The sequence below is a fragment of the Mesocricetus auratus genome, unplaced genomic scaffold (genome assembly GCF_017639785.1).
Source record: "Mesocricetus auratus isolate SY011 unplaced genomic scaffold, BCM_Maur_2.0 Super-Scaffold_100004, whole genome shotgun sequence".
Taxonomy (NCBI): domain Eukaryota; kingdom Metazoa; phylum Chordata; class Mammalia; order Rodentia; family Cricetidae; genus Mesocricetus; species Mesocricetus auratus.
Genome location: NW_024429189.1, coordinates 52279373 through 52305203, shown reverse-complemented (window position 1 = coordinate 52305203; position 25831 = coordinate 52279373). Strand labels below are relative to the sequence as shown.

Sequence of the window (25831 nt, the reverse complement as noted above, 5' to 3'; positions counted from 1 at the left end):
CATTCATTCAGAATTTAGGAATATGCCTTTAAAGATTTAGGACCAGGCCAGGCATTGGTGGTGCACGCCTTTAATCCCAGCACTTGGGAGGCAGAGGCAGGTGAGGCCAGCCTGGTCTACAAATCGAATTCCAGGACAACCTCCAAAACAATACAGAGAAACCCTGTCTCAAAAAAACAAACAAACAAATAAAAGACTTAGGACCAATTAACAGCTAGAGATATCAATTTGGAGATTATGACATATAGTTTGTATTCACAGACATGGAACACACAAATAAGTGGTTTAGCTAGAGAAAACAATGCAATAGAGCCTTTAGTGGAGCTCAAAGACACCCCAACATTTAGGACCTGAAGGAGAATCATTACTGAGACATCAAAAAGGTGAGCAAGATAGCTGGGAATAAAACATGAACATACAGCGTCTCATAAGCCAAGATATGAAAAGGACTAAGCCTGATACGGAGGCATGCACTTGTAAGCTCAGAACTTGGAAGGCAAAGGCTGGAAGATGGTGAGTTCAAAGGCGGCCCTGCTAAAGAGCACGGTCATGTCTCAAGGGGGCCTGGGGGTGCTGCAAAGAGGAAAGAGAGCTGCAGAAATAACGCAGAGATGGCTCACTAGTTAGGAGCACTGGCTGCTCTTCCACAGGACCCACGTTAAGTCCCCAGCACCATATGACAGCTCACAACTGCCTGCATCTCCAGTAACAGAGACCGGACACCTTCTTCTGGCCACTATTGGCACTGAATGAATGTAGTGAAGAAATATGCAAGCAGGCAAAACACCCACACCCACAAAATAAAATTGTTTTAATTAAAAAAAAAAAAGGTGTGTGAGAGAACAGGATTGTCTTTGTTCAGTGGTGCCAAGGGGCAAAAAAGATAAGAATTAATTATGGCAACATACATTTATTTCTTTTGTGGTTTTTTGGTTTGTTTGTTTTGGTTTGGTTTGGTTTTTTTTTTTTTTCAGTTTGGTTTTTCAACACAGGGTTTCTCTGTAGCTTTGGAGCCTGTCCTGGAACTTGCTCTTAGACCAGGCTGGCCTCGAACTCACAGAGATCCTACTACTTCTGCTCATCCCCCGCAACTCCCCAAGGCTAGAGGGTTGCTTGAAAGGATTTTTTGGTTGTTTAGTTTTTTTGTGTGTTTCGTTTGTTTGTTTGTGGGGTTTTCTGTTTTGGGTTTCTTTTTATTATTTGTGGTGGTGGCACAAGCCTTTGATCTCAGCACTCAGGGGGCAGAGACAGGCAGGCAGATCTCTGTGAGTTCCAGGACAGTCAGGACTACACAGAAAACCCCTATCTCAAAAAAATAAAAAATAAAAAATAAAAAATAAATATGAAAGCATTTGCTTACCAAAGGCATTCTATTCCCAAACGTGATGGACAGAAATAAACCGGCGGGGACTACCAACAGAGCAGGAAGACATGAACAGTGTAGGCAGGAGGGCAGAAGAGGTAGGAGCCTAGTCTCAGAAGAGGAAGAGTGACAGCATGCTCACACAGTCAGCCTGTGACCAGAACTGCTGTTTCATTACACCCATGCCCTGGGCCAGACTGACTTGAACACAGAAAACCTCCTGTGTGCACATGAACTGGCCCCACTCACCTGAGCTAATTCCTAAAGACTTACCAAGATTTTATCCTGCTTTGACCTCACAGAGGCTCCAAACCACTGGTGGGACTTAAACTCCAGTGGGTCATCTTTGGCATAATCTCGATTACCTGCAAAAGAATGTTGTGAGTGGTCAGAAACAAAACAGTTTGCTGGTGGTAAAAGAAAATGCATTTCTATTTAGTCAAGTTTAGAATAGTGTGTGTGTGTGTGTGTGTGTGTGTGTGTGTGTGTGTGTGTGTGTGTGTGTGTGTAACTGTTTGTATGCCTGGTGGGGAGGAAGGAAAGGTATGTCCTTATTCCCAGCAAATCAGGAGACAGAGGCCGGTGGATATCTGTGAGATCAAAGCCAATGTGGTCTGCATAGTGAATTCTAGAACAGCCAAAGCTACATAGTAAGACCTTATCTCAAAAGAACCTATATATATATTACCTTTGACTAGTCAAACACTTTGACAACATTGCAGTCATCTCTTGTCCTTTACATAGCTTAGGAATGTTAGCTAGTCATAAAAATGTGTGACTGGAGAGATGGCTCAGTGGTTAAAACTCCCTGCTGCTCTTGCACAGTACTGGGGCTCAGTTCCCAGGACCCACTTAGCAGCCCACAACCATCTGTAACACCCCAATCCCAGGACACTGTCTTCGGATGCTTATGAACCCTGCACACACATGGTGCACACACATATCTATAGGCAAAACACACATACACATAAGTTTGAAATTAAATCTTTACAAAAAAAAAGGAAAAAGTCACGATGACTTGTAAATATCTCCGGTTTATGTTTAACATGATTAATTATCATATTGCTGGTGTAGAGGTGATTGCAAACCAGATTTTTCAGTTAAATTATTTAAATTGCTAAATAACTATAACAAACACTGTGACCACCTGTTATGCTCTTAGGCCCTCTGTCATAGCATAAGGATATGTATAAATATCAAATCCCATGAAATTCTTATAAGTGGAAAGGGCTAGTAAAATACAGAGTAAGATACGTCCCATGTATGTACACACACAAATAAAGCTGTATGTAAAGATGGGTCTAAACATCACAAAGAAACAACCTCTGCTAATATCGTTGGCTTCTATCCTAAATAATGCTTTCATGAACATAAAGCATAAATCTTCATCCATAAAGAGGTATTTCAAACCAAATATATAACATACACTAAAATTATTACTAAAATACCTACTTACCTTTTCCCTCCAAACAATAATCAATGATGGTAAATCTCTGATACCCCACTCCAAGCCACATAATAGGTTAAGGAATCGCTTGTATCTCTTATGGTTTCCAGTGTAGAATTATTTCAGTCTTACTTATGAAACCTTCATAAGCCCTCAAGTCGCATCTATGTGTTCTTGTACTACATAGTAATCTCAACAAAGCATATCACTGGGGTCTAGGACACAGGCCCATGGCTAAAGAAGGGTGATAAAAACCTCTGAGAGTATGGCACACTATAGATTATTATCCTAATGGATATACTTCTACTTAAAGCCCCAAGAAATGCCTATCGTGATATGTGAAGTCTTCCTTTACTCCTGCCTTCGGTCCACAGAACTAAGTAGTCTCATTTCTACACACGACCTTTGATTTCAAGGCTCATTTGCCTGAAAAACTTCATTCCTGCCTGATGCTACCTGAAAATCTAGCTGACATTTATTCATAACCTCATACATGATACCATGGTTTCTTATGGAAACACGTGTCTAATTCAATAGAATCATGAGAACCTGTGGATGCAACAAAGGAATACCTTCTAGACCGGCAGTTCTCAATCTGTGGGTCACAACCCCTTGGGTCAAATATCAGATATTTATATTATTATTCCTAACAGTAGTAAGATTACAGGTATGAAGGAGCAATGAAATAATTTTATGGTTGGGGGTCACTACAATATGAAGAACTGTTTTAAAAGGTGCAGCATTAGGAAGGTTGAGAACCACTGTTCTAGACCAAGAGAAAGTTTTGTGCAAAGAACTGGAAGAGTATATAACCCTAGACTTCTAAGAGCATTAAGGGTTCTGTAGTTAGGTGAGGAAAAACCAGGAACACAGTTGTCAAGGGCCTTTCCACCATGCTGAAAGTGGCCTCCCAGGGATCATGCTTAGCACTCTCTGCTGTCATTTTTCTTCAACTATTTTAGTCATAGATGTTTGTAAGAAGTTTCCTCTTTGTAAAATGTTATTTAATTATTCTGCTTTCCTTAAACTGTCTAAAATGTTTTTTCTCAACAAATGTACTTTGTTCTGTTTGTATCCAGTACTACGGACTGCTGATGTGTTCTGTCAAGCAGCAAGGCACTATGGTCTACCTACTGTCTGTTCAGAAAACAAAGTACTTACAGCAGGAGAAATGGCTCAGAGCACCCAAGTTCAGCTCCCAGCACCCATGCAGAGTGGCTCACAGCCTCAGAGAATCCAACGACCTCTGAGGGCACCTGCATACACACGGCACATACCCACTCACAGACATTCCAAAGTACTTATAATTAAAAAAATAAATAAATCTTTGAAAATAAAAATAAATCTTTGAAAACAGTACAGAAATAAAATAGAAAATAAAATGTCTCCTCCTATACCTTACTAAGTCTCCCAGCCACCTGCCATCCTTGGGACACAGATCCTTCCAGCAGACAACCTCAATGGGTTCCTGGAAGGACCTTCTTCTTGCTCCAAGGCCCTATCCCTTAGGACCTGGAGACTCCAGGCAGTTCTAGCCCTGACCCTGGACCACCTACCTAGAAGAACAGTGGCCAAAACTTCCTGAGCCTGAAGGCCGAGCACGGCATGGGTGTGGTACTGGTGGACTCCAGGGAGCTGCTGTCCACTGCCTCACCCCCACCAGGCAGAAAGACCATCCAGTAGTAAGTCACTGTGAAGCGGCAGAACATCCAGGGCATCTGCCTCCTGTGGAAATTTCCAGCTGTGTATGCAGCACTCCTTATGTGAGGGAGGAATATGTGTCCCACGTAAAGACAAGTCCCTGGAGACCCTCTTCCTTTCCGATGAGGACGGGAGCAAGGGCTACGGCTCTACCTGCTGCTCGCTGGCATCCCTTCCTGTTCATCTGCTACAGCCCGACCGCAACAGATGCTACTGTTTTGAGTGTGTGGCTATCCTGGTGGGCCCTTAGAACCCCAAAGTGAATCCACGCCATGGCCTGCGGGGTTTGCTTTTTGTGTCTGCCTTTCTCTAGAAGCGGGTTGCTGCAAAGGCGGAAGAAGTGACGTCACCGGCTGAAAGCCTTCTATGACCCGGATGGGGCAAGCCCTCTGGAGACACAAGGCAGTGCCAAGTGCGGAGGAGAAGCGGTGCGGGTGCTGACCCTTTGGGGAGAATATTGAGAAAGAACTAAAGAGTTTGGGCTTTCGGGAAAGTGGATCTGGTTTTGTGGGAGCAAGTCTGAAGAACTTGGAAGCTGCATCGTGAGGAGAGGTGTGTAGGGATAGGGCCCCTTTGATCTCATGTATGGCTGGACGCAACCTCACCTCTACTTCCGTGACCACTGCCCTACCTGGTACGGGTCCTACGGTACGCTCGACCACATCCGGGCAGTCTGTAGCCCTTCTTCTGGATATTTGTGGGCAATTTGCAGCTGACTGAGGATGACCAAGCCACGGCAGCCCGCTTCCTTGAGATGGAGGTTGTGACCTCTAGGGTGTCAGTGGCAGAGTCCTCCAGAATGCTGCGCGGGTATGGAGCTCCATCCCAGGGGTGAAGAGCGAGCATGAGGCCCTGACAGAGAGGAGGAGGAGGTACAGTCCCTGCAACCCCAAGCCGGTACCAGAGCCAACCTGGAGCCCAGCTGCTGGACCCCTGGTGAAGAGCCACCGTCTCCCCCTACTAGAGTACTCTATTTTTCCCAGAACTCACTTCCTCTTTACAAATGAATCATACAAGGAAAAGGGATGCTCCCTAGAGCCACCCAGGGCAACCTTCCTCCTGTGGCCTTTTCCCTCTGCAGTTTTCTTCCATTTGCTTGCTTGCTCTTGGGGTTTGTTTGTTTGCTTGTTTGTTTGTTTGTTTGTTTTCAATTTGATACCTACGATGCAGTTGCCTCTGTGCAGCTCACTGTGGGGGTGGGAGGCACCGACTGTCACGTACAAGACAGCCACAGTGCATCAACGAAAGTATGTTCCTGTTGTGACGTTCAAAATACAAGACTGCAGCCGGGAGGTGGTAGCATAGACCTTTAATCCCAAAGGTAGTGGCAAATGGATCTCTGTGAGTTCAAGGCCAGCCTGGTCTACAGAGTTAGTTCCAGGACAGCCAAAGCTACACAGAGAAACCCTATTTTGAAAAACCAAATATTGATTGCTAAAAAAAAAAAAAAAACAGAAGAAGAAAATACCTCCTGCCACAATGACTCTCAGGGACCTTTCCCTATCTATGGATACTGGCATTAATGAAAACTAGAAAAGGTCACATTAAATATATGCAAATTTTATATATTTGGCTTTATACTTGCCAACAAATATAAAATCCATAGCTCTTTTCCATATGAAAAACTATTTACCACTTAGAACAAATCACCACCAGTCATGGGTTTGTTTGTTTAGAAGCATCACACATATGGTGCTTTTTGATGAAAGAAGAAATTTTTAAAAACTAATCTAAAGCAGGCATGGGGATGTAAGCCTATAATTGCGGCACTCAGGACACTGAGGCAGGTAAATCATGAGTTTGAAGCTCGCCTGTTCAGCCTATATAGCAAGTAGTATGCCTGTGGTGATCTGAAAGAAAATGGCCCCCAAAGGGAGGTGTGGCCCTGTTGGTGTAGACGTAGTCTTGTTGGAGGAAGTGTATCACTGTGGAGGCAGGCTTTGAAGTCTCATATATGCTCAAGATACCGCCCAGTATCTCAGACCACTTCCTGTTGCCTTCTGACCTAGATGCAACCAGCAACATGTCTACCCGCACGATGCCGTGCTCCCTGCCATGATTATGGACTAAACCTCTGAAACTGTAAGCAGTCACCTCAATTAAATGTTTTCCTTTATAAGAGCTGCCATGGTCATGAGCTGGAGAGATGACTCATCAGTTAAGAGCACTGGCTGCTCTTCCACAGGTCCTGAGTTCAATTCCCAGCACATGGTGGATCACAACCATCTGTAATGAGATCTGGCGCCCTCTTCTGGCCTGCAGGCATACAGAACACTGTATACATAATAAATAAATAAATGAATGTTGCCATGGTCATGATCTTTCTTCATAGCAATAGAAACCCTAACTAAGGCAACCTTTACCCTAAAAAAAATAAATAAAATAGAAGGCCTAGTTTCCTTAGTGTAGTGGTTCTCACCCTTCCTAGTTCTTTGACATTTTAATACAGTAAATTACTTTAGTTGCTGCATCACAACTGTAATTTTGCTACTGTTATGAATCATAATGTAAATACTTGTGGAGATAGAGGTTTGTCAAGGGGGTGGAGACCCACAAGTTGAGAACCACTGCCTTAGGGGAAGTGGTGCTTCATGGAGGGGCACTCATTTCAAAAATAACCTCGCATAGTCTCAGAACCTGAGAACTGCTTGGAATCAACAGCCATGCCTTAAAGCACCATGGATTACATTGTTCAGCTATGCCGCTGGAGAGATGAGGAGGAGGGTTAATGCACCAGCTGCTCTTCCAGAGGACCCCAGTGGTTCCCAGCACCCGCGGGTCACAACCATCAGTATCTCCAGTTCCTGGGATCCAAAGCCCTCTTCTGACCACCACAGGCACTGCACATATGATAGGCGAACAAAACACTCACACACATAAAAAGAAATACATCTCTAAAAGCTTTTCAGTTGTAGCACTAACCACAGCTGATAAATGCACTGGCCTCTATCAATACCCAAAGTTAAGTCAATAATCATAAAAATACACACACAACCTCTACTGTGCTCACTGCCTCCAGTTTCAACAATCACAACCTCAGATTGCCATCCATTCCAGACGCTTGCTCCAAAGAAAGTTTGTCTTCACTAATCAGAGTTTTGTTTGCAGAGCCCAAGTCCTAAAATACTGGATTCCACATCAGACAGCGGCTTCACTGAAAGGAAGTGTGAATAGAGTGGGCGGGAGGAAACACGTAAGGGCTGCTCTCCAAACAAACCCACAAGCGGCTCATTCAGGACCTGGCCGGGGCTGGCAGCCACTCTGGAACACATGAGGGAAGTAAATATTTTGAGTCACAGCCCTGAAGTCACCGTTTTCGTTATGCTGGAACGCCCAGACTGCTGGACTGAGTAGCTAAACTTGAAAAGGAAACAGAACGCAGACCAGGGATTCTGGAACTGGGAGAAATGCTTTTTGTTTGTTGTTTTTGTTTTTTACCTCAAACACCATGTCACCTCAAGACTGCAGAGATTTCTGCCCATAATCACAAAATGCACTGGATGATTGGCTTCTATTTCCCAAATAAATTACAGAGGAGAACCAGGGATAGTGGCACACGCCTTTAACCCCAGCACTTGGGAGGCAGCGGCAGGCCGATCTCTGTGAGTTCAAGGCCAGCCTGGTTTATACAGTGAGCTCCAAAGCAGCCAGAACTGTTACAGAGAAACCCTGTCTCAAAAAAAAAAAAAAAGAAAAAAATAAATATAATCATGAGACAAATCACTAGAAACTTGAAAATTAAACACCCATTTTTTCAAGCTTCCAGAATTTGTTATGTGCACCTCACTAAACCCCCATGATAAAATAAACGCTTAAGCATACACACTGTCACAGATCCTTGCAAGCACCTAACACTTGCTTCCTTCATCCCCTCTTTCCAAGTGTTTCACAAGCTACTGCCAGACATTTGGCATTCAGCTTGCTGGAGAAGTGGGGCATAATTTACATAATGCTGAATTTTAAGATGAAGACACTCTGAAACTGAGTGCTTTGTCTCTTCTTTTTATGCCTAAAGAACATCTTTTATGCCTAAAGAACAAGATTATACCACTCTTTTTAAAAGAGAAATGCTGAATATTAAAAAGGAATAAGAGAGTAAACTTTTATTTACAAATTAAATGTGGTTTTAAGCCATTTGGTTCCTATTCTTCACTGTGACTTTTATGAATAATGAGATGGTTTAGGTCTTTAGAAAATTTGTTGTTTTTTTTGTTTGCTAAAATAAGTTATTAAAACAATGTCATCCCACATTAATACCTGAATAACACAAACACCTTGAAAACCTCCTTAAGCAGGTTTTTACCCCAAATACCACTTCAACTCAGATATTACTAAAAATAAATTTGGTTGAAAGAAAAATCTCCCAGTTGAATTTATTATTTATGTGAAACTTCAGAGATCAGAGGAAGAAATCTCTTTGATCATACATTAAGCCCTCTGTCTAAATGCTAGGAATGCAACAGTAAATGAGACACAAGGTCTCTGCTTTCCAGGATGGAGAAACACAGATGGAGGAGCAACATGGCTGTGACATCTGTCACTCGGTTGATCACCAAGGTTGATTCAGCTGATCTAGCTGGCTAGGCACATATCCCCTCCCTCCCTCATACTCTATGTGTGTCCCTCCTAAAGCTGCAAGCTGTTACCAACTTCCACAGAACGATCTAGAAACATCGCTTGCCTAAGACAGCTAACCTCTAAAGGTAAACAAGAGTCAGCAAAGTACATCCGGAAGAAACCAGCCGAAGCTCATTTTCCGGGTACCAACATTGTTTATTTACCGGTATTCAGACTCTCCTCCTTTATCCCATGAGCAGTTTCCCAGGTTCTGCAGGAACACAGCACAAAGAAAGAACACAGGCCTGTGGAAAGGCACTGCTCTCTCAATGCCGGATTGTCTTCTTCCAGTGTTGGGGAGGAAGTGATCTGAAAGCCCCAAACAGTTTCTTAAAAAATCCTTTTACTGAAGATTTAAAAAGAAAAACTAAAATCAACCCCAGTCTTGAAAGAACGGATATGAGTTGGATCAAACTGTGAGTAGAAGGATTTAAAGGGATCATGTGTAACAGGTCTGTTAAATGTTGCAGACATTAAAGTATCATTAGCTGTATATAAGTTAGCCAGTAATAAAAGAACTGGACAAAATTATCTGTTCCTAAGGTGCTTATGGGACCTCCAATCATAAAATTCTGAACCAGGGTTGACTGATTCTAACAGGCAACACACATTCAGTAAAGGAGAAATCTTTGGTCTAAATTCATGTTGCAGCCAGCAGGAGAAGAAGGCTGTTTGATTTGTATTAACTTTGTAATTTATAAGGCTATTCAAGCTAGACATATCTCTGAGACAAAAACTCACCAGCTGGAGGAATACATTTTACAATCTACCTGTTTTCATTTAAGTGAGCTGGAAAGTGTGCACCACCAAGGAGGCCAGTTTTACATTTGTTATTCAAAGCAAAGTCTAGGAATGTGTGGGGAAATAGCTCCCCAGCATTCTTCTGGATGAGAGTCTGCGTGGCCAGGCTTGTCTACTGCCTGCAGCTGAACCCTTCTAGAAACAAGCTTGAGTGTTGCAGGAGCAAGACATTCTGAACGAAAAGAAGAGGATCCTACATCTGACCTTCTCTGGGGCCATGCTCCAGCTGTCTTTGGCTTTCAGGAGACATGACTTGTGGGCTAGCAGTCAAGCCTGTGTTCCCAAGGAAAGGGACATGCCTTCCTTCCCCAGAGGAGACCAGGGGGCTATGTTTTGGGGAGGGGGGTAGGCATGTGTTCTATATGCCCTCGGATGTGTGGATGCACACACTCACGCCCATGTATGCAGAGGCCAGAAAATTCATCACTCTGCCTTCTTCCCTTGAGACAGAGTCTCTCACTGGACCTGGAGCTAGTCTGGCAGCCAGCCCCAGTGACACTCCTGCCTTTGCCCACCATAGAGCGGGAGTAAGAGGCACATGAGGCCACTTCCAGTTGGAAAAGATTCTTTTTTTTTTAATACAATTGGACAGTGTTCAATTTGTTAGTGACATCAACTTCCTTGGACAAGGAAAGCATGTGGCAATAAGAGGGTTTTCCCAAAAGTCACAGTAACAGAAATTAAAATGGAAACCAAGACACAATTCACTTAGCAGCCACAATTATCTTTCTTTCTTTCTCATAATTCCTTTTTCACGATTATTCTCTATGCAGTTTTAGGAAGGGGCTGTGATAAACAATCCCTCCCTCCCCTGTATATTTGCAGTTTATAAAGTGAGGTCATCGTTATGAACTCCTTTGATCTGCACGACAGTCCTGCTTTCTCTGACTAACTGGGAAACTGATGCCAGCGAATATAAGCCACTTTCCCAAGGTCATCAGTATCAGAGCCTGAATCTCCATCCTCTAAATCACGTCTGCATTCCAAGTAACCACAGCTGCCAACAGAAAAAGAACAAGGGAAGGAGAAAAGCCTATTTATATAAACACAGCTCTTGCTGGAAGTGTTTTCAGTATAAGCCATATCAACTTTTAAAATATGTAAAGAGACTCTGGCCGACAGAATAATGCCACTCCATATGAGCCGTATGTCCTACTTCCCAGAATCTTCCCAATGAACACGGAAAATCACATGTCATAAAAAGACTTGGCAGGTGTGACAAACTGCAGAACCTTGAGATGTCTGGGTGTATCCAAGAGGCGGGGAAGTCATCAGTACAGTGAGGCAGCACTGACTCCTGTGGACCCTGCAGGTCTTAGCTGGACAAAGGGGTGCCAAGCTCCTACTTTCCCCTGTTGGCTCCCAAGAAAAATGTCAATGGCTTGACTTCAGTCCAGTGAAATTCATTTTAGATACCCAACTTCTAGGACTGAAGATAATAATTAGTATGTGATGTTTAAAGACATCTAGAGGCTGAAGGGAAAGCTCAGTGGTTGTGTTTTCCCACACAAGGTCCTGAGTTCAATTCCCAGTAATAAAAAAAGAACCTGGAGTTGAGCTCACTTATGATGTCAGCAATAGGAAACTAACACTGGCTTTACAGGAAACAGAAGTAACATTAGCCCGCTGTATGAGTGGTCTCCATATATATCCATGTAGTGTTTTGACTGCATGAATATATATGTACCACATGCGTGCCTCATACCCAGAGGTCAGAAAAGGGCATGAGATCCCTTGGAACTGCAGTTACAGATGGTTGTGAACTTCCCCGCCCCCAAGAATCCCTATATAAACCCTATGTATGTTCAGCTTGGCCGGTCCAGCTGCTTCCTTCCAATAAACCCCTTTGAGGAGCTTTGGGTGAAGACCTTCTTTTGCCCCGAAGGAGCAGACGCCATCCTGGGCAGAGCAGAGCGAGCAGGGCTGTAACACTTTTGCTGGGAAACCTTCCCTTGGCAGAGCAGCTGTCAGCTCTCCACTCTCCACTCTCAAGGAGCAGAGCAGAACTGTAGCAACTTCGCCTGAGAAACCTTCTGCCGAGCAAAACTGCTACACTGGGCAAACAACACCAGCTGGAAGACCCTGTCCTGCCAGAGTGGAGCCGATACACTGGGGAAGCCTTTCCCTGAGGCAAGGCTGTAAACTGCTAAACTTTCTGCAACCTGTGGTGGTCCTTGGCTCAACCTGTGGTGGTCCTTGGTTCCCGAACTCCAGGATACCTTTCCATCTGAGCTGTGTAACACTCAGTATTCTGTGGCTCCCGAGTGCCAGAATACCTGACCATCCCAATTCACCCAAAACGCTTACAAGTTGGGCCAGCCTGGTCTACAAAGCTAGTGCCAGGACAGTCAGGGCTACATAGAGAAACCCCGTCTCAAATTAAAAAAAAAATTGTGTGTGTGTGTGTGTGCATGTGTATAGGAATATACCAACATAAATGCACATAGAAGCCTGAACATTTTATTCCAGTTATATAAACAATTTGAATTATCTATCATCTTCCTGAGATTAGCCACTACCTAGATTGACATTGGAATGTATTCCAAAAATAAAATTATACTATTATCATACTTTTTCCAATATACTTTAAATAAAAATTTGTTGATGGTTTGTTTTTTTGTTTTGTTTTGTTTGGTTTGGTTTGGTTTTTCAAGACAGGGTTTCTCTGTAGCTTTGGAGACTGTCCTGTCCTGTCCTGGAACTAGCTCTTGTAGACCAGGCTGGTCTCGAGCTCACAGAGATCCACCTGACTCTGCCTCCCGAGTGCTGGGATTAAAGGCGTGAGCCACTACCGCCCAGCTTGTTGATGATTATTAAGCTACTTATTTCTTTTTGAATACTCAAAATGATTCCATAACTTTTTTTTTGCATCCCACCAAGCCTCGGACACATTCATGTTGAGAAGTAATCTGTAGATGTTAGTGAGTCATGCCTCAACTTGGCTCCCAGAAAAACAGTAGAAACCTCCAATGTTCTTGAGAGCTCCTTCTTCCCAGAAGAGATATAAACTTATCTTAGTAGATTTTCCCAAAATGTCTACATATTGACTCTGTTGGCTTAAATGGGAAGACATTCAAAACAATGGAGATACACAGAACTGCTGCTAAACTCTTACAAATCATGAGTGGGGTGATAATGCTGCTAAGCTATCACATTTTAGAAAATATTTGTGTACTTTTATTTATGTGTATGAGTGCTTTGCCGGCACGCATGTATGTGTGCACATGACTGGTGCCTTTGGAGGTCAGAGAGGGTACTGGATGCCCTGGATTGGTGTTACAGATGATTGTAAGATGCCAAGTAGGTCCTCTGCAAGAGCAGCAAGTGCTCTTACACACTGAGTCATCTCTCCAGCCCTATTGTTACATTAAACAAAACAAACAAACAAACAACAATAGGAGCAAATGGGCCTGAGTATGGTGGCCTCTATTCCCTGTTCTCAGAAGATAGAGGAAGGCCGATCTCTGTAAGTTCAGGGCCAGCCTGTCTACATATAGAGCTGTAGGATATCCAAAGATACATAGTGAGACCTTGTCTCCAAAACAAAGCAACCAACCAAATGGCATGACCTAAGAGAATGCACAATGGAGAACGGACAAATCAAGGCTTACCTGTCGAATCGAATTCAATGGGCTGGCACCGGCGGCTGGAAGAGCAGTCACATTTGAGAACTTGCCCTCCTTCCACAATCCCAGGCTGCGTGGTGTTCGCTTTCGGCGCTCCCACCAGGAGAAACATCCTGCTAAAACATCAAAGGGCAGGTGACGTTTCAGAGGACACAAAGAGCAAGATTGGATTATGATTCACGGCCAAACATTCTTTTGATATAACCCACAAATACTTTTTAAAAATATTTTTCAAATAGCATAATTTCCCCATTATAAGATAATTCCGTTGCATTCGCTTAAAAATGCACATTATCCAAACTGTGCATCTTAAATTCTTAGGTTTATTCATTTTATGTGTATGAGCGCTTTGCCTGAATGTCTGTCTGTGTACCTCAGCTTTTGTGCCTGGTACCTAAGGAGTTCAGAACAGGGTGTTTGGTACATGCCCTGGAACTGGAGTTACAGATGATTGTGAGTTGCTTGTGGGTGATGGGAACTGAACCTGGGTCCTCTAAAAGAACAATCAATGCTCTTAACCACTGAGCCATCTCTCCAACCTCAAGCTGTACATTTTAAGTGCATAAGAGTGTAAGAGACCACCCTGCCTCTGCCTCCCGGTACTGACATTAAAAGCACGCACCACCACACCTGGTCAACTTTTTCTTTTCTATTCACTCAGAAAATACTGGGGAGGCTTGAGCACATTTGCTACATCAGGCTCAGTTCTGGCATTAAAGACACCTGTTCCACACATTGCCAACCAACAAATCACTGGGCATTACAAGAGCTATGCAGCAGGCAATCGGTAAGAGAAGATTTCTTGGAAATAGGGCCGAAGGCCTTCCTTAGATAAAGGAAAGGTATCTCCCAGGAATGGTGGGTAAAGAGTTCCTGGAGATAAAGGCACCTCTCTCCAGAAAGCAGTCATAGGAGAAAGGGAAGAGAGACCTTTTGGATTTCTATGGAACTCAGTTAATCGAGACGAACCTGCTTAGAGAGTGCCTAAGAGATTGCCGTAGGAGAGGATGGAGGGATAAGTGAGGTGATGTGGTGGGTGGGAGCACCCTAATGTCTGCATCAACAGCTTGGCTAGGAAAGAACTTAAGTCTCCAGGACAGAAGAGACAAGTGGTTGGCTGAGCAGAGGGAGCAAACCGGGAGTGGCCCAAAATAGCCTGGGAGCCTGGAAAAAGTAAAATCATAGAGCGCCTCTCAGACACAGTAAAACCATCAGTTTTACCTCAGTTCCATTTCAAACCTCAAGAAAGATGAGTTTCCTGCCTTTAGAGAAATAAAGCTGGAACAGAGAAAGCAAGCTCAGGGAGGGAATGTTAGCCAGAGGGGATAGGGACAGAGCTGGGGAGCTGTGAGAAATACTGAGTAGAATGAACAGAGAGAGACAGCACCGGTGACTCTGAATGTAGACATGGAGTGGACAGGAAAACATCACCCAGATCTTCACATTCCAGCATGCTAATCGAGCGAGTCAGAGAGAGGAAGGCAGACTCCAGAAAGACATGGGCTCAGTTCTCAGTCTGTCCCATCGCCATGTCTGTGAGGCACCTAATTAACAGCCTGGAGGTCTGTGAGAAATAATGTGTTGACAGTCCCAACACAGGGCCTAGAGAGATGGCTCAGAGGTTAAGAGCACTGAGTGCTCTTCCAGAGGACCAAGGGTTCAATTCCCAGCACCCACACAGCAGCTCACAACTGTAACTCCGGTTTCAGGGGATCTGATACCTTCATACCAAGGCAAATAAAATAAAGTTAAATAAGTTATTAAAAAAAAGAAAGTCCCAACACAAAATGGACATCTGTACCCAGGAGGAGTTCAGAGAGAAGACACACAAGGGTGGGCTCTGAGGGTAAGGAAGAGAGAGGGGTTTCATAAAAGAACTCTCCTTGATTTCAAGAAACAGATTTCGTTTAGAGGTGTCAAAGAGGGTATGCAGAGAGAGAGGGAGGAGCAGCAACACAAAGTAGATATATTCATTGCCACCATTTCACTTGGCTGAACGAGTCACTTAAATTCTGGGAAAGGAAAACTTACAGCTATGAACGTACATCTTAAATATGAAATGTGCTTATTGTGATTTTTAGAAATAAGTTTCAACCACACGTATCCTGGGTAGTAGCAGTCATAGACAGAAATCTGCTGTGTGGACTGCTAAGTAGTAAGTATCCTTTATCTTGAAACCCACACATTCAAAATGCAAATTAAACACCAAACCAAGCCACACCCTGTTTAATAAAGCTTTATGCAGTCATATTTGGCAGCAGTAAAACACCAGTGCTGGTCCCTCTCCCATCATAGCAAAATGATTCTGAGGTAGAAGCCAGCTTCACTTTTCCCTTAGTAAGAATGTTTCACAAGAAAAAAATAAATAAGGTTGAGTGTGAGATTTAAGTCACCTACAAGACCAAAGAAATTCCTTGTCTTTAGAAACCTGTTTCTTTCAGAGCATGTTGACTCACATAGGCAAACCAGACTAATGCTCTGGCTGTAAATAAATCCTGTGTGTGTGTGTGTGTGTGTGTGTGTGTGTGTGTGTGTGTGTGTGTGTGTGTGTGTGTGTTTTCCTCTCAATTAGATTTTTAAAAAAATAGCCATAAGACTGGATATGCGGCTGAGTGACATGTCACTCGACTAGTATCATTGAAGGTTGCATCTCTAGTAACTATCACAAAACACAGGTAAGGTGGGCGGGAGATAGAGTTCTTGCCTAGCCTGCAAAAAAAGAAAAAGAAAAAAGTGCAATCAAAAGTTCAATCCCCAGTACCACGTAAAATCAAGTGTGATGGCACATTTCTATAATCTCATCAGATACGAGACAGACAGGAGGACCAGAATTTCAAGAATTTGGCTACATACAGCTATATGCCAAGTTCAGAGCCAGCCAGAGCTATATGAGACCCTCTCTGAAAAAAATTTTTAATGGTAGAAAGTGTACCATAAATGTCCAACTTTATTACTTTTCCCCCTCAGTGTACTCTGAGAAAGAGAATATTTTTGGTTCTAATAAAACTTTATTTACACAAAGTGGTAGTGGTCAGATATGTCCCATGGACTATGATTTTCCCATCAGTGATTTCATCAGTAGAGAACGAGGATAAGAGCTCAGAAGAGAGGAGACTGGTGGTTAGAATGAGAATGCCCCTCACAGGCTCCGGGATTTTAACACTTGGACCCCAGATGGCGGTGTGATTTGGGTCTGCTACGGAAACCTTAGCAAATGTAGCCTTGTAGAAGGAAGCACATCAGCGGGATGGGACTTGAGAGTGTATGTCTTCACCCCACTTCAGTGAAAGGTGATCTTCCAGCTTCTAAATGCAGCCACCTGCTGCCAATGCTTCCTCTGGAACCATAAGACCAAGTAAACAGAAAAGTAACTCCCACAGAGAGTAAGGCTCTGTGGGATGCTGTCCTCCCACTGGGGTGGGAGTGGGGAACCCAGCTCTTCCTTCCATGTGATGCCGTCAAGTCTAGATCGCGTCCCTTCCCCTACGCTTCAGGCTTAAATGTGGCGGCAGTGTCCATATTTCCCTAAGCTCTGCTCTTCTCTCTGACCACACTAAGGTTGAAATGAAAGCTTTGCGATGGGGGAGGGAGAAGACTGAGTCGTGAAATGGCCGACTATCTGGTTATTGGAGACTACCTGTGTGCTGCTCTTCAGTGTCTGCATCCTGAAGAAGCCTGGGTCCTTCCTGCAGAGTTCCTAAGGCGGCCACACCAGCTCTTTAGCGTGGACCACACGAGGTTCCAAGTCAGAACAGCTGGTTCTTAGATTTGCCTTGGCGCCCACAAACAGCTCACTTCTAGACTGCCATTTGCACATTTCTTTTCGCGGCCTTCTATAATTTTTTTGTCAAAACTATTCATTACTTATGAGAAAGTGCTTATTTGAATGTAGGGCTCCAATTCATGCTTCTGCTTTAGCAGGTACCAACACGTTCATTGGCGACAGGTCTCAGTCTTTTTTTTTTTTTAATCATTTTTTATTTTAATTTTAAATAGCTTGTTTTACATGTCAATCCCAGTTCCCTCTCCCTCCCCTCTAACCAAGTAACAGTAAGTCGTTTCGAATATACTCCAACTCTTGGGCCACAGAAACCATACTTTCCTAATTATTTAGGTTATCCTTAAAAGGATTTCCTCATGTAACAATTCCATTTAATTGTGTACATCAGATACTTTCTTGACTTGGCAACTGTAAAATAGAGAGCACTCATTAGTTATTTAGGGGATGGCCTTTGGCAAAAGCAGAAGGGCACAGTAGGAGAGGGCACTGAACAAAAATGTCACTGTTGGCAGCACACAGTCTGCGTGCCTGTGAGGAGCCCAGAGCCCAGGCTGATGCTTTCATCTGGCTGTCTGCATATTAGAGGCACGAAAGGATGGCAATTAGAAGAGCTAATACTGATGTTCATCCAGTTTCCCTCATCCTCTCATGTGCAGTCTTGGCCACTGGTGAAATGCAGAGAAGCAGGAGTATAACACAATGAACATGTGATGCTGTGAGGATCTAAATCCCAGATTAATGGTTTTTGAAGAGTTAAACAATAGATTCAGTGGGTAGAGAGACTTGCTGCCAATCCTGACGACTTGAGTTCGATCCCCAGGACCCACATGGAAAGACAGGACCCACAGACCTGACCTCTGACCTCTATATGTGCACCACGGTGGCAGAGTGTGCCCACACTTACACACACGTGCACAACTAAAAAAGCAAATACATAGAATGCAATAAAAATTTAGAATATAAAAGTTTCCTTATCCAAATATCACTATATCGCCATAATACTTAAGTTACTTTTAAGATACTTGAGGTTTTTTCTTGGGGGGGCGGTATTTTTTATTTTGGAAGGGTTTGGCAGAGGCTTCAAAACAGTGTAGCCCTGTAGCCCCGGCTGTCTTGGAACTCACTCTGTAGATCAGGCTTAGTAGAAATAATAAAAACCCAGAGACAGATATTGGGGTTCAGGTTGAAGATCAGAGAAGCAAAGCGGCCAGCCACTTCAAAGTTCTCACCTCTACCAGTGCGCAGACAAAGGGGTGACCCACAGAAGCTCAGACTGTTCCTCGCTGCATCGCTGCTCACTCACTGAGACTGCACTGAGCTCCTGTCTCCTCCTGCCTTACACTCCTCTCTAGTGCTGGGATTAAATGCATGGGATCCCAAGTGCTGGGGTCACCTTTGTGTGAACTTTCTTTCTCTTTTAGACTGTCACAATTTCATGTAGCACAGGGTGGCCTTGAACTGACAAAGATTCATTTGTCTCTGCCTCCTGAGTGCTGGGATTAAAGATGTGTACAACTGCCTGGACTCTATGGCTGACTAGTGTGGCTGGCTTTACACTCTGATCTTCAGGCAAGCTTTATTTGTTAGATCATAAACAAAATATCACCACACAGGTGGCATCAAACTCAAGAGATTCACCTGCCTCTACCTCCTAAGTGCTGGGATTAAAGGTGTGCGCTACCACTTAATATTTAAGTGACACTGATACTTAAGTATTTGGAAAAGACAAACAGAGATTTGGAGAAAATGAAGAATCTTAAAAGAGAGAGAGAGAGAGAGAGAGAGAGAGAGAGAGAGATCCATTGACTGAGTTCCAGGGCTACAAAGAGAAATAATGCCTTTAGCAAAGAAAGAAGGAGGGAGGGAAGGAAGGAAGGAAGGTAGGAAGGAAGGAGGGAAGGAAGGAAGGAAGGAAGGAAGGAAGGAAATAGGGGGAGGGAGAGAATTAAGGAGTATAAAAAGTTATTTACGCTATAAAAAAACACAAAAGCCTATCAATGAAACACTATAAAAAGTAAGTAATATTACTTGAAAGTCCACTAAAATTGTCTGCTGATTGCCTGCAACAGCTTAACTCAAGTAAGAGACGTAGCAGGACAGAAACTGTTTGCCCTGTAACAAGCAGCCCCGCCCAGTGCAAACAGGAGGGGACGCCTCCCAAGCATGGCTAGTCAGCTAAGGGGTCACTCGAGGAGCCACTTGAAATCTCTGTTCTCCATTCTCTGGGACAGAGGTACCATGCTCTGTCACTACTCAGATTATTTCTCAGGTGGTTAGTAGAGAAGTGGAAACCTAAAATGTCTGAAGCTTAGGAATAATACAAGATGGTGTCATTAGCATTCCAAACAGCAGTTGGTATAATTAATAAGCTGTTTCCTAATGAAATAGCAAGTGGAAATTAAAATCTGCTTTCAAAGGAGCTTTTCTTTCCTCTGTGTTCTCCAACAGCCATTAGTGCTCAAGTAATTAACCCAAAAGAGGAAACGCAAAGGGCAGGAAAGCGGACTCACAGCATTTCCCAGCGGAGTGAACAGACAGGTGGGGAGCCCGCCGGCTTGGGGTGACAAGACCTCACTGAAGAACAAGTAGGTTTTGAAGCTAAGCAATGTAAGATCCACATGCCTTCAGCTTTCTCCTCAGACTCCACCTCACTCCAAACCACATCTGTCCAAGCACATGATCAAGAGCCACAGCTTCAGCGGTGTTTTGAGATAACTGGACTTATTCCCTCCAATGCCTCCTTAGGACTCCAGAACTGTGTGCACCATCATATGATGCCAAGATGTGGGAGGATGCTGAGAAGCAGCAGGAAAAGAAGGGTGGAGGAAAAAGAGGAAAGGATGGGAGACAAGCGATGAGAAGGAAAACGGAGTTAGGGAGGAAGGGAAAGAAGGGAAAGATGAGAAAAGCATCAAATAGTCTGGTGAGGGTGCCCTTCAGATGCACTTCCTACCCGGGGCAGTACAGGAAGTGTAGTTGCTTCACATAATGGAAGTCCGGCTACCAAGCAGGGCAGCTGGCCAAGCAATGACAAGTACATTTTCAAACTTTCCAAATGAGCTAAGTTATTTGGCTGCTTTCAGCACTGGCCTTGCCAAGATAAAGCATGTTTCATATATGAAGCTGACTCCAGGGTGACCAATGAGTCCTCACCAAAAGGAACTCCTGAAAAAGACTATTTGTGTATATAAAAAGAAATATGTATAAAACAGTTGAGGGGTAATTCAAGTTTCAGATTTGCTCTACAAACAAACAAAGGTTTCAGGTCAACAACTATGTAAAGTAAAATGGAAGCAGTAACTACCAAATGCCATACATTTTCCCCTGGAACTCACAGAAATATGCCTGCCTCTGCTTCCCAAGAGCTGGGAATTAAGGCATACACCACATCTGCCCAAATCTATGGTCTTAATCAGAAGAGACAGACCTAGGATGTACTTTCCAAATAATAAAGACTGTAGTTTATGCATATGCATTATTTGTGATGGAAAAAATTAACCAACATAGTAACAGTCACATTCACGTTCATGAAAATATGCTGAAGTCTTTTTCTGAGGGCGAGAGGGATGAAAACAGGCCTCTGCAGCCAAAGCTAGCCAGCCTAGAGCTCAGGCTGGCTTCTAACTTGTGAAAATCCTCTCCAGCCTCAGACCCCTGAGTGCTGAGATTTCAGGTACCGTCACATTCAGTCATTGTCTAAGATATTCTGACAATGACTACAACAGTGAAATTATTTTTTAAAAAGCAGTAACCACCTGAGGCTCTAATCTAGGTTTGGATTTTCTCTGCCAATGGAACGACTGCAGAAGGAATTTAGCAACAGAATATCAAGATCAAAAAACAATGTTTCAGAAATATAAAACCAGTTGAAACATATAAGGCCTGTTGCAGGTCTAGCAGCCAAATGACAGAATGATTTACGAGGCTCTCCAGCCACCCAGACCCAGGCTCAAGTAGGAAGCAGAAGCAGAAGCAGAAGCAAGGAAGCACTGACAAGGAAGAGCTCGGAAAATCTCTGCCCGGTGACTAAGCAGTGACTAATCTCGAGGAGTGTAGAAGGAGACAAAGTAAAACAGAAAAAGAGAGGGAGGAATACGAAACGATCTCCAGGGCAACAGAGAAAAAGTGGGCTCCATTAATAGAAACAGGGGAGCAACTGACATCTCTTGATGCAAATAGAACTCATTTTTAGACAAAGTGAGTTAACAGGGGCTAATCCAGGCTAAATGACCTGCAAGCCATTCTAATGTTGTTTCTAATGGAGAAAAGACTTGAAACTAGAGTTTTCCTGTGTTTTGAGACAGGGACCTTCCAGCCGCCACCTCTCAGGTGCTAAGATTCAGGTGTACACCACAGTGCCCAGCAGTTTTGCTTTAGCATTTTTTTAAAAACTAAGTATCAGTGAGGCAGGGAGGTGGTGGAGCATGCCTTTAGTCTCACCACTTGAGAGGCCAGGTAGGTCTCAGTGAGTTCAGAGGCCAGCCAGGTCTACAAAACGAGTTCCAGGATAGCCAGAGCTACACAGAGAAACCCTGTCTTGGGGAATAAATAAATAATAAATGGATAAATAAATAAATATTGGCACATTTATTCTCACAACAATATGAAAATAGTTCAATCACAATCTTCTATGACGCCGGGCGTTGGTGGCACACGCCTTTAATCCCAGCACTCAGGAGGCAGAGGCAGGCGGATCTCTGTGAGTTCGAGGTCAGCCTGGTCTACAGATCCAGTTCCAGGACAGCCTCCAAACAATACAGAGAAACCCTGTCTCGAAAAACCAAAAAAAAAAAAAAAAAAAAAAAAAAAAAAAAGATACATGCAGGAAATCATGCAAATGTGTGAGCTCATAGCATAGCCTTTGGCAATATGGTTTTCCAAAGATTAGCCACATTCCTCGCAACCAGCAATAGCAAATATCACCCATAGCTCAATACTGCTGTTTTCCACAGCAAAAATGTTTAAAAGTGTTACCAGCCTGCCATTCATCTTAGACACTAAACTTTTGCCATAGATTAACAGAAGCAAACAACATTAATAACAATAAAATAAGAACATTTTTACAACATTCCATCAACTCTGAATTATTTAAATGATAATTCCTGATGTGATGTAAGGCAAAGAATATATCTTCAATCAGAATTTCTGTACAATTAAATCTAAATGGTGCACCCTGGGAGCTACTAGAATTACCATGATGTAATAAGCAGACACTTAAAAACGCCTAGAAAGGACAAAATGTCAGGATGAGTTAACCAAAATAATCAGATGGAGAGCACGTGGGTGTAGCTCAGAGGTGCAGCACAGAGTCAGCAGCTGCCCTTGGGGGAGGATCCCAAGCTCTACTCCATCCCCAAAAGAGATGAATCACATCAAGGTGAAGTGGTTAAATGCAGCCTTCAGTTGGTGCTTCTACCATTCTGGAAAATGTGAGCTGAGGTCTCAGAGAAAGCACTGTCGGTATGAATAAAACCACATGCTACATGATGTCTAGTTTTTGCTAACTTCACCCAAGATAAGTGTTGCTTTAAAGGCTGGTACCAGTGTTACTCAGCAGTATGGGGGGGGGGTGACAATAAATCCTGAGGACTGTCCTAATAAACCACAGACATATATTTAGACCACCTTCAAATTAAGCATATATCAAGAAAATGGTCCCATCCAAGTACTGACCATAAAAATTGTGTAGTAGCCGGGCGTTGGTGGCACATGCCTTTAATCCCAGCACTCGGGAGGCAGAGGCAGGAGGATCTCTGTGAGTTCAAGGCCAACCTGGTCTACAGAGCTAGTTACAGGACAGCCTCCAAAACAATACAGAGAAACCCTGTCTCCAAAAAAAAAAAAACTGTGTAGTGGCTGGGCGGTGGTGGCGCTCGCCTTTAATCCCAGCACTCAGGAGTCAGAGGCAGGCGGATCTCTGTGAGTTCGAGACCAACCTGGTCTACAAGAGCTAGTTCCCAGAGAGCCTCCAAAGCCACAGAGAACCCCACCCAAAAATGGTGTAGTGTCAAACATCTTACAAACACAAACACACACACACACACATATATATACATATACATACATACATACATACATACATACAAAGAAAAATGCGTTGTTACCACTTGTGAACACTGAGAAATAACCAAACACGATGTGCCAAACATCATAAAACATTCATTAAGCGGGCGGTGGTGGCGCACGCCTTTAATCCCAGCACTCGGGAGGCAGAGGCAGGCGGATCTCTGAGTTCGAGGCCGGGCTGGACCGATAGCCTCCAAAACAATACAGAGAAACCCTGTCTCGTAAAAACCAAAAAAAAAAAAAATTCATTAAATCTCTGTTTCTAACACTAACATGAAGGGGTAAGAATGATGCCAGCCCAGCGTTGAGTCAAAGACTCAACTTTTAATCCAAAAACGACAGTAAGTGCTACAAATCCTCAGGGACATTGCAACACAGGACGAGCGTAATTTGAAAGCCTACATGAACTGCTAAATTCTTCAGTACTGAAGTGACCTGCAGCAAGTGAAAACTCAGCAAACACCCGGGTTCTTCCTGAACAGTGACCTAAACAGCGGACTAGAAAAGAAACAGGTGACACATTCCATTCATCTGGCGGACCTCAAATAAGCAAAGGTCTCACTGTCCTTTACAATTTAAGGCAACAATGTGATCGCTTCAGTCACCGTAGTGTCTAGAAAAGGAGTGAAAAGAAAAAGAATCGACTACGGGAGGGAGTGTGGGAAGGGCTGGTTTCGGAGAGCGAAACGCACTAGACAGAGGCTAACTGGTACGGGAGAAAAAGAAGTTCTGGGACCAAGTGAAGAAAGTCACAGAATGACAGAGAAGCCAAAAGTCCCGAGGGAGCAGCCTGTACTGATTTCCCACTTTTCCTGGATGTCTAACAGAGCTCCTTCAAAGGTCTCTCTTCCCAGTGTCCCCAGTCAATCAGAAGTTGAGGACAGGGTGAAAGTGGGTGGTGAGTGCCAAGCTAGGTCATCCCCACAAATGTTTCATCCCTGCAGGATCTGAGCCAGCCGCGGGATGGAGTGGGTAGGCCGGTTTGGTGGAGCCAACAACCGGGTGCGGAGAGGCTGGGTGGGGGCGCGCAGTGGGGGAGGGGGCGCCTGGGGACCCAAGCGCGGCCACTTACGAGGACGTGCTGGGCGCGAAGAAGTCCACCGCGAACCCGAAGTAACTTCCCTCGGGGCCGGAGTACTCGGCGGGGCTTTCGACGTCCAGGTTGAAGGCGCCGGCAAAGGGCAACAGGAGGCCGGGCAGCAGCAGCAGCAGCAGGAGGCCACCGGGGCGAGGACGCAGCAGCAGCCACACGGGAGTAGCCATCGCCGGGGCGCGGAGCCCAAAGGCTACAGTGTCTGTCCCGCTGCCTGGCGCCGGCGGCCCGCTGCCTGCGAGCGCCCGAACTGCTGTGCGGTGCTGTGTGCTTGCGGCCGAGGGCGACCGGGCGGCGCGGGGGCGAGAGGCTGAGCTGGGCGGCCACCCAGGGGGGCGCGGCGCGCGGCGCGGGACTCCGGCTGGGTCGCTCGCTAGCGCGGCGGCCGGCGCTGAGTACTGGCGAGGCCAGCGCCGGACCTCGGGCCCCGAGCAACTTCGGCTGGGGGGGAAGTGGGTGGGAGGGAGGAGCCAGGGAGGCCGGGCCGGGCCTCCGAAAAAGGAAGTCGCGCTCACGGTGGCCTCCCACCGAGGAAGGCCGAGCGCACTTCCGTGCGCGCTGGCAGCCGGTCCTCGGAACCCGCCCCGGGGCTGCGGCCCAGACCCAGAGGACCAGGGGGCAGTGACCGCGCGCCTTCACCTGGGCCTCCGGACCAACCCAGCAAGCCAGAGGACGGCGACAGTGAAATGAAAGAGGCCCTGTCACACACCGTTCCCTGGTTCCTCCTGGAACTTCTGTGTGACTTCTTTTTTAAGAATGCGGAAAGCGTTATCCGCTTCTCGTACTTCTGCCACTTAGCCCGGCAGGCACTCCGCAACAGAACTCTGTAATTATGTGCTATTTCCCTCCCCTTCCATCCCCCACACACTGAACTTAATTATAAACTTCCAGAAGGCTAGCTAGCACAGTCCCTCCCAGATGCGCTGTGTGCACCTGGATCTCACCGGCTGACCAAGGCCCTGGTAAGGCAAAGGTTAGGTGATGAGCCTTCCAAGTCCACCCAGAGGAATTCAGGCCTCATCCTTGGATTCCTGCTTGGAGGGACGAGGTTTTGGAAAACTGGTGATCGGTTTAGAGAGTTCAGGTAGACGTGATTTTAGAGCTGGATAGAGAAAGGTGGGCCATGGAAATAAGAGCCCTTAAGGTTCAGTTGTGTGGACAACAGTGTTCCTTCTGGACAGAAACCTTGGTCTGCTTCTTCACGTGTCTAGTTCCTACTACCTAGTCAATAAAAATCAGTGAGTGACTAAAGCATAAAGTTTGCTCAGAGCTAGGGGACTGGAGAGAAGGCTCAGTGCTTAAGAGCACCTGCTGCTCTTTCTGTAGAGTGGTCCAG

At 44.7% G+C, this 25831-nt stretch overlaps 1 protein-coding gene across 2 annotated transcripts in view; it reads right to left on the bottom strand.

The window, feature by feature from the left end:
• The window catches only part of Itgav (integrin subunit alpha V), a 78326-nt gene extending 53441 nt beyond the window's left edge, over positions 1–24885 (bottom strand). The window contains exons 1-3 of one of the 2 annotated variants that reach the window (XM_005065105.4): positions 24475–24885; positions 13541–13671; positions 1637–1728 (exon numbers count right to left, since the gene is read on the bottom strand). In XM_005065105.4, the coding sequence (XP_005065162.1) occupies positions 1637–1728; positions 13541–13671; positions 24475–24665 (414 nt within the window). In that variant the 5' untranslated portion in view covers positions 24666–24885. The remainder of the gene's footprint in view (positions 1–1636; positions 1729–13540; positions 13672–24474) is intronic. The other variant, XM_013121461.3, reaches the window with a different exon arrangement.
• Positions 24886–25831: the final 946 nt, after the last annotated feature.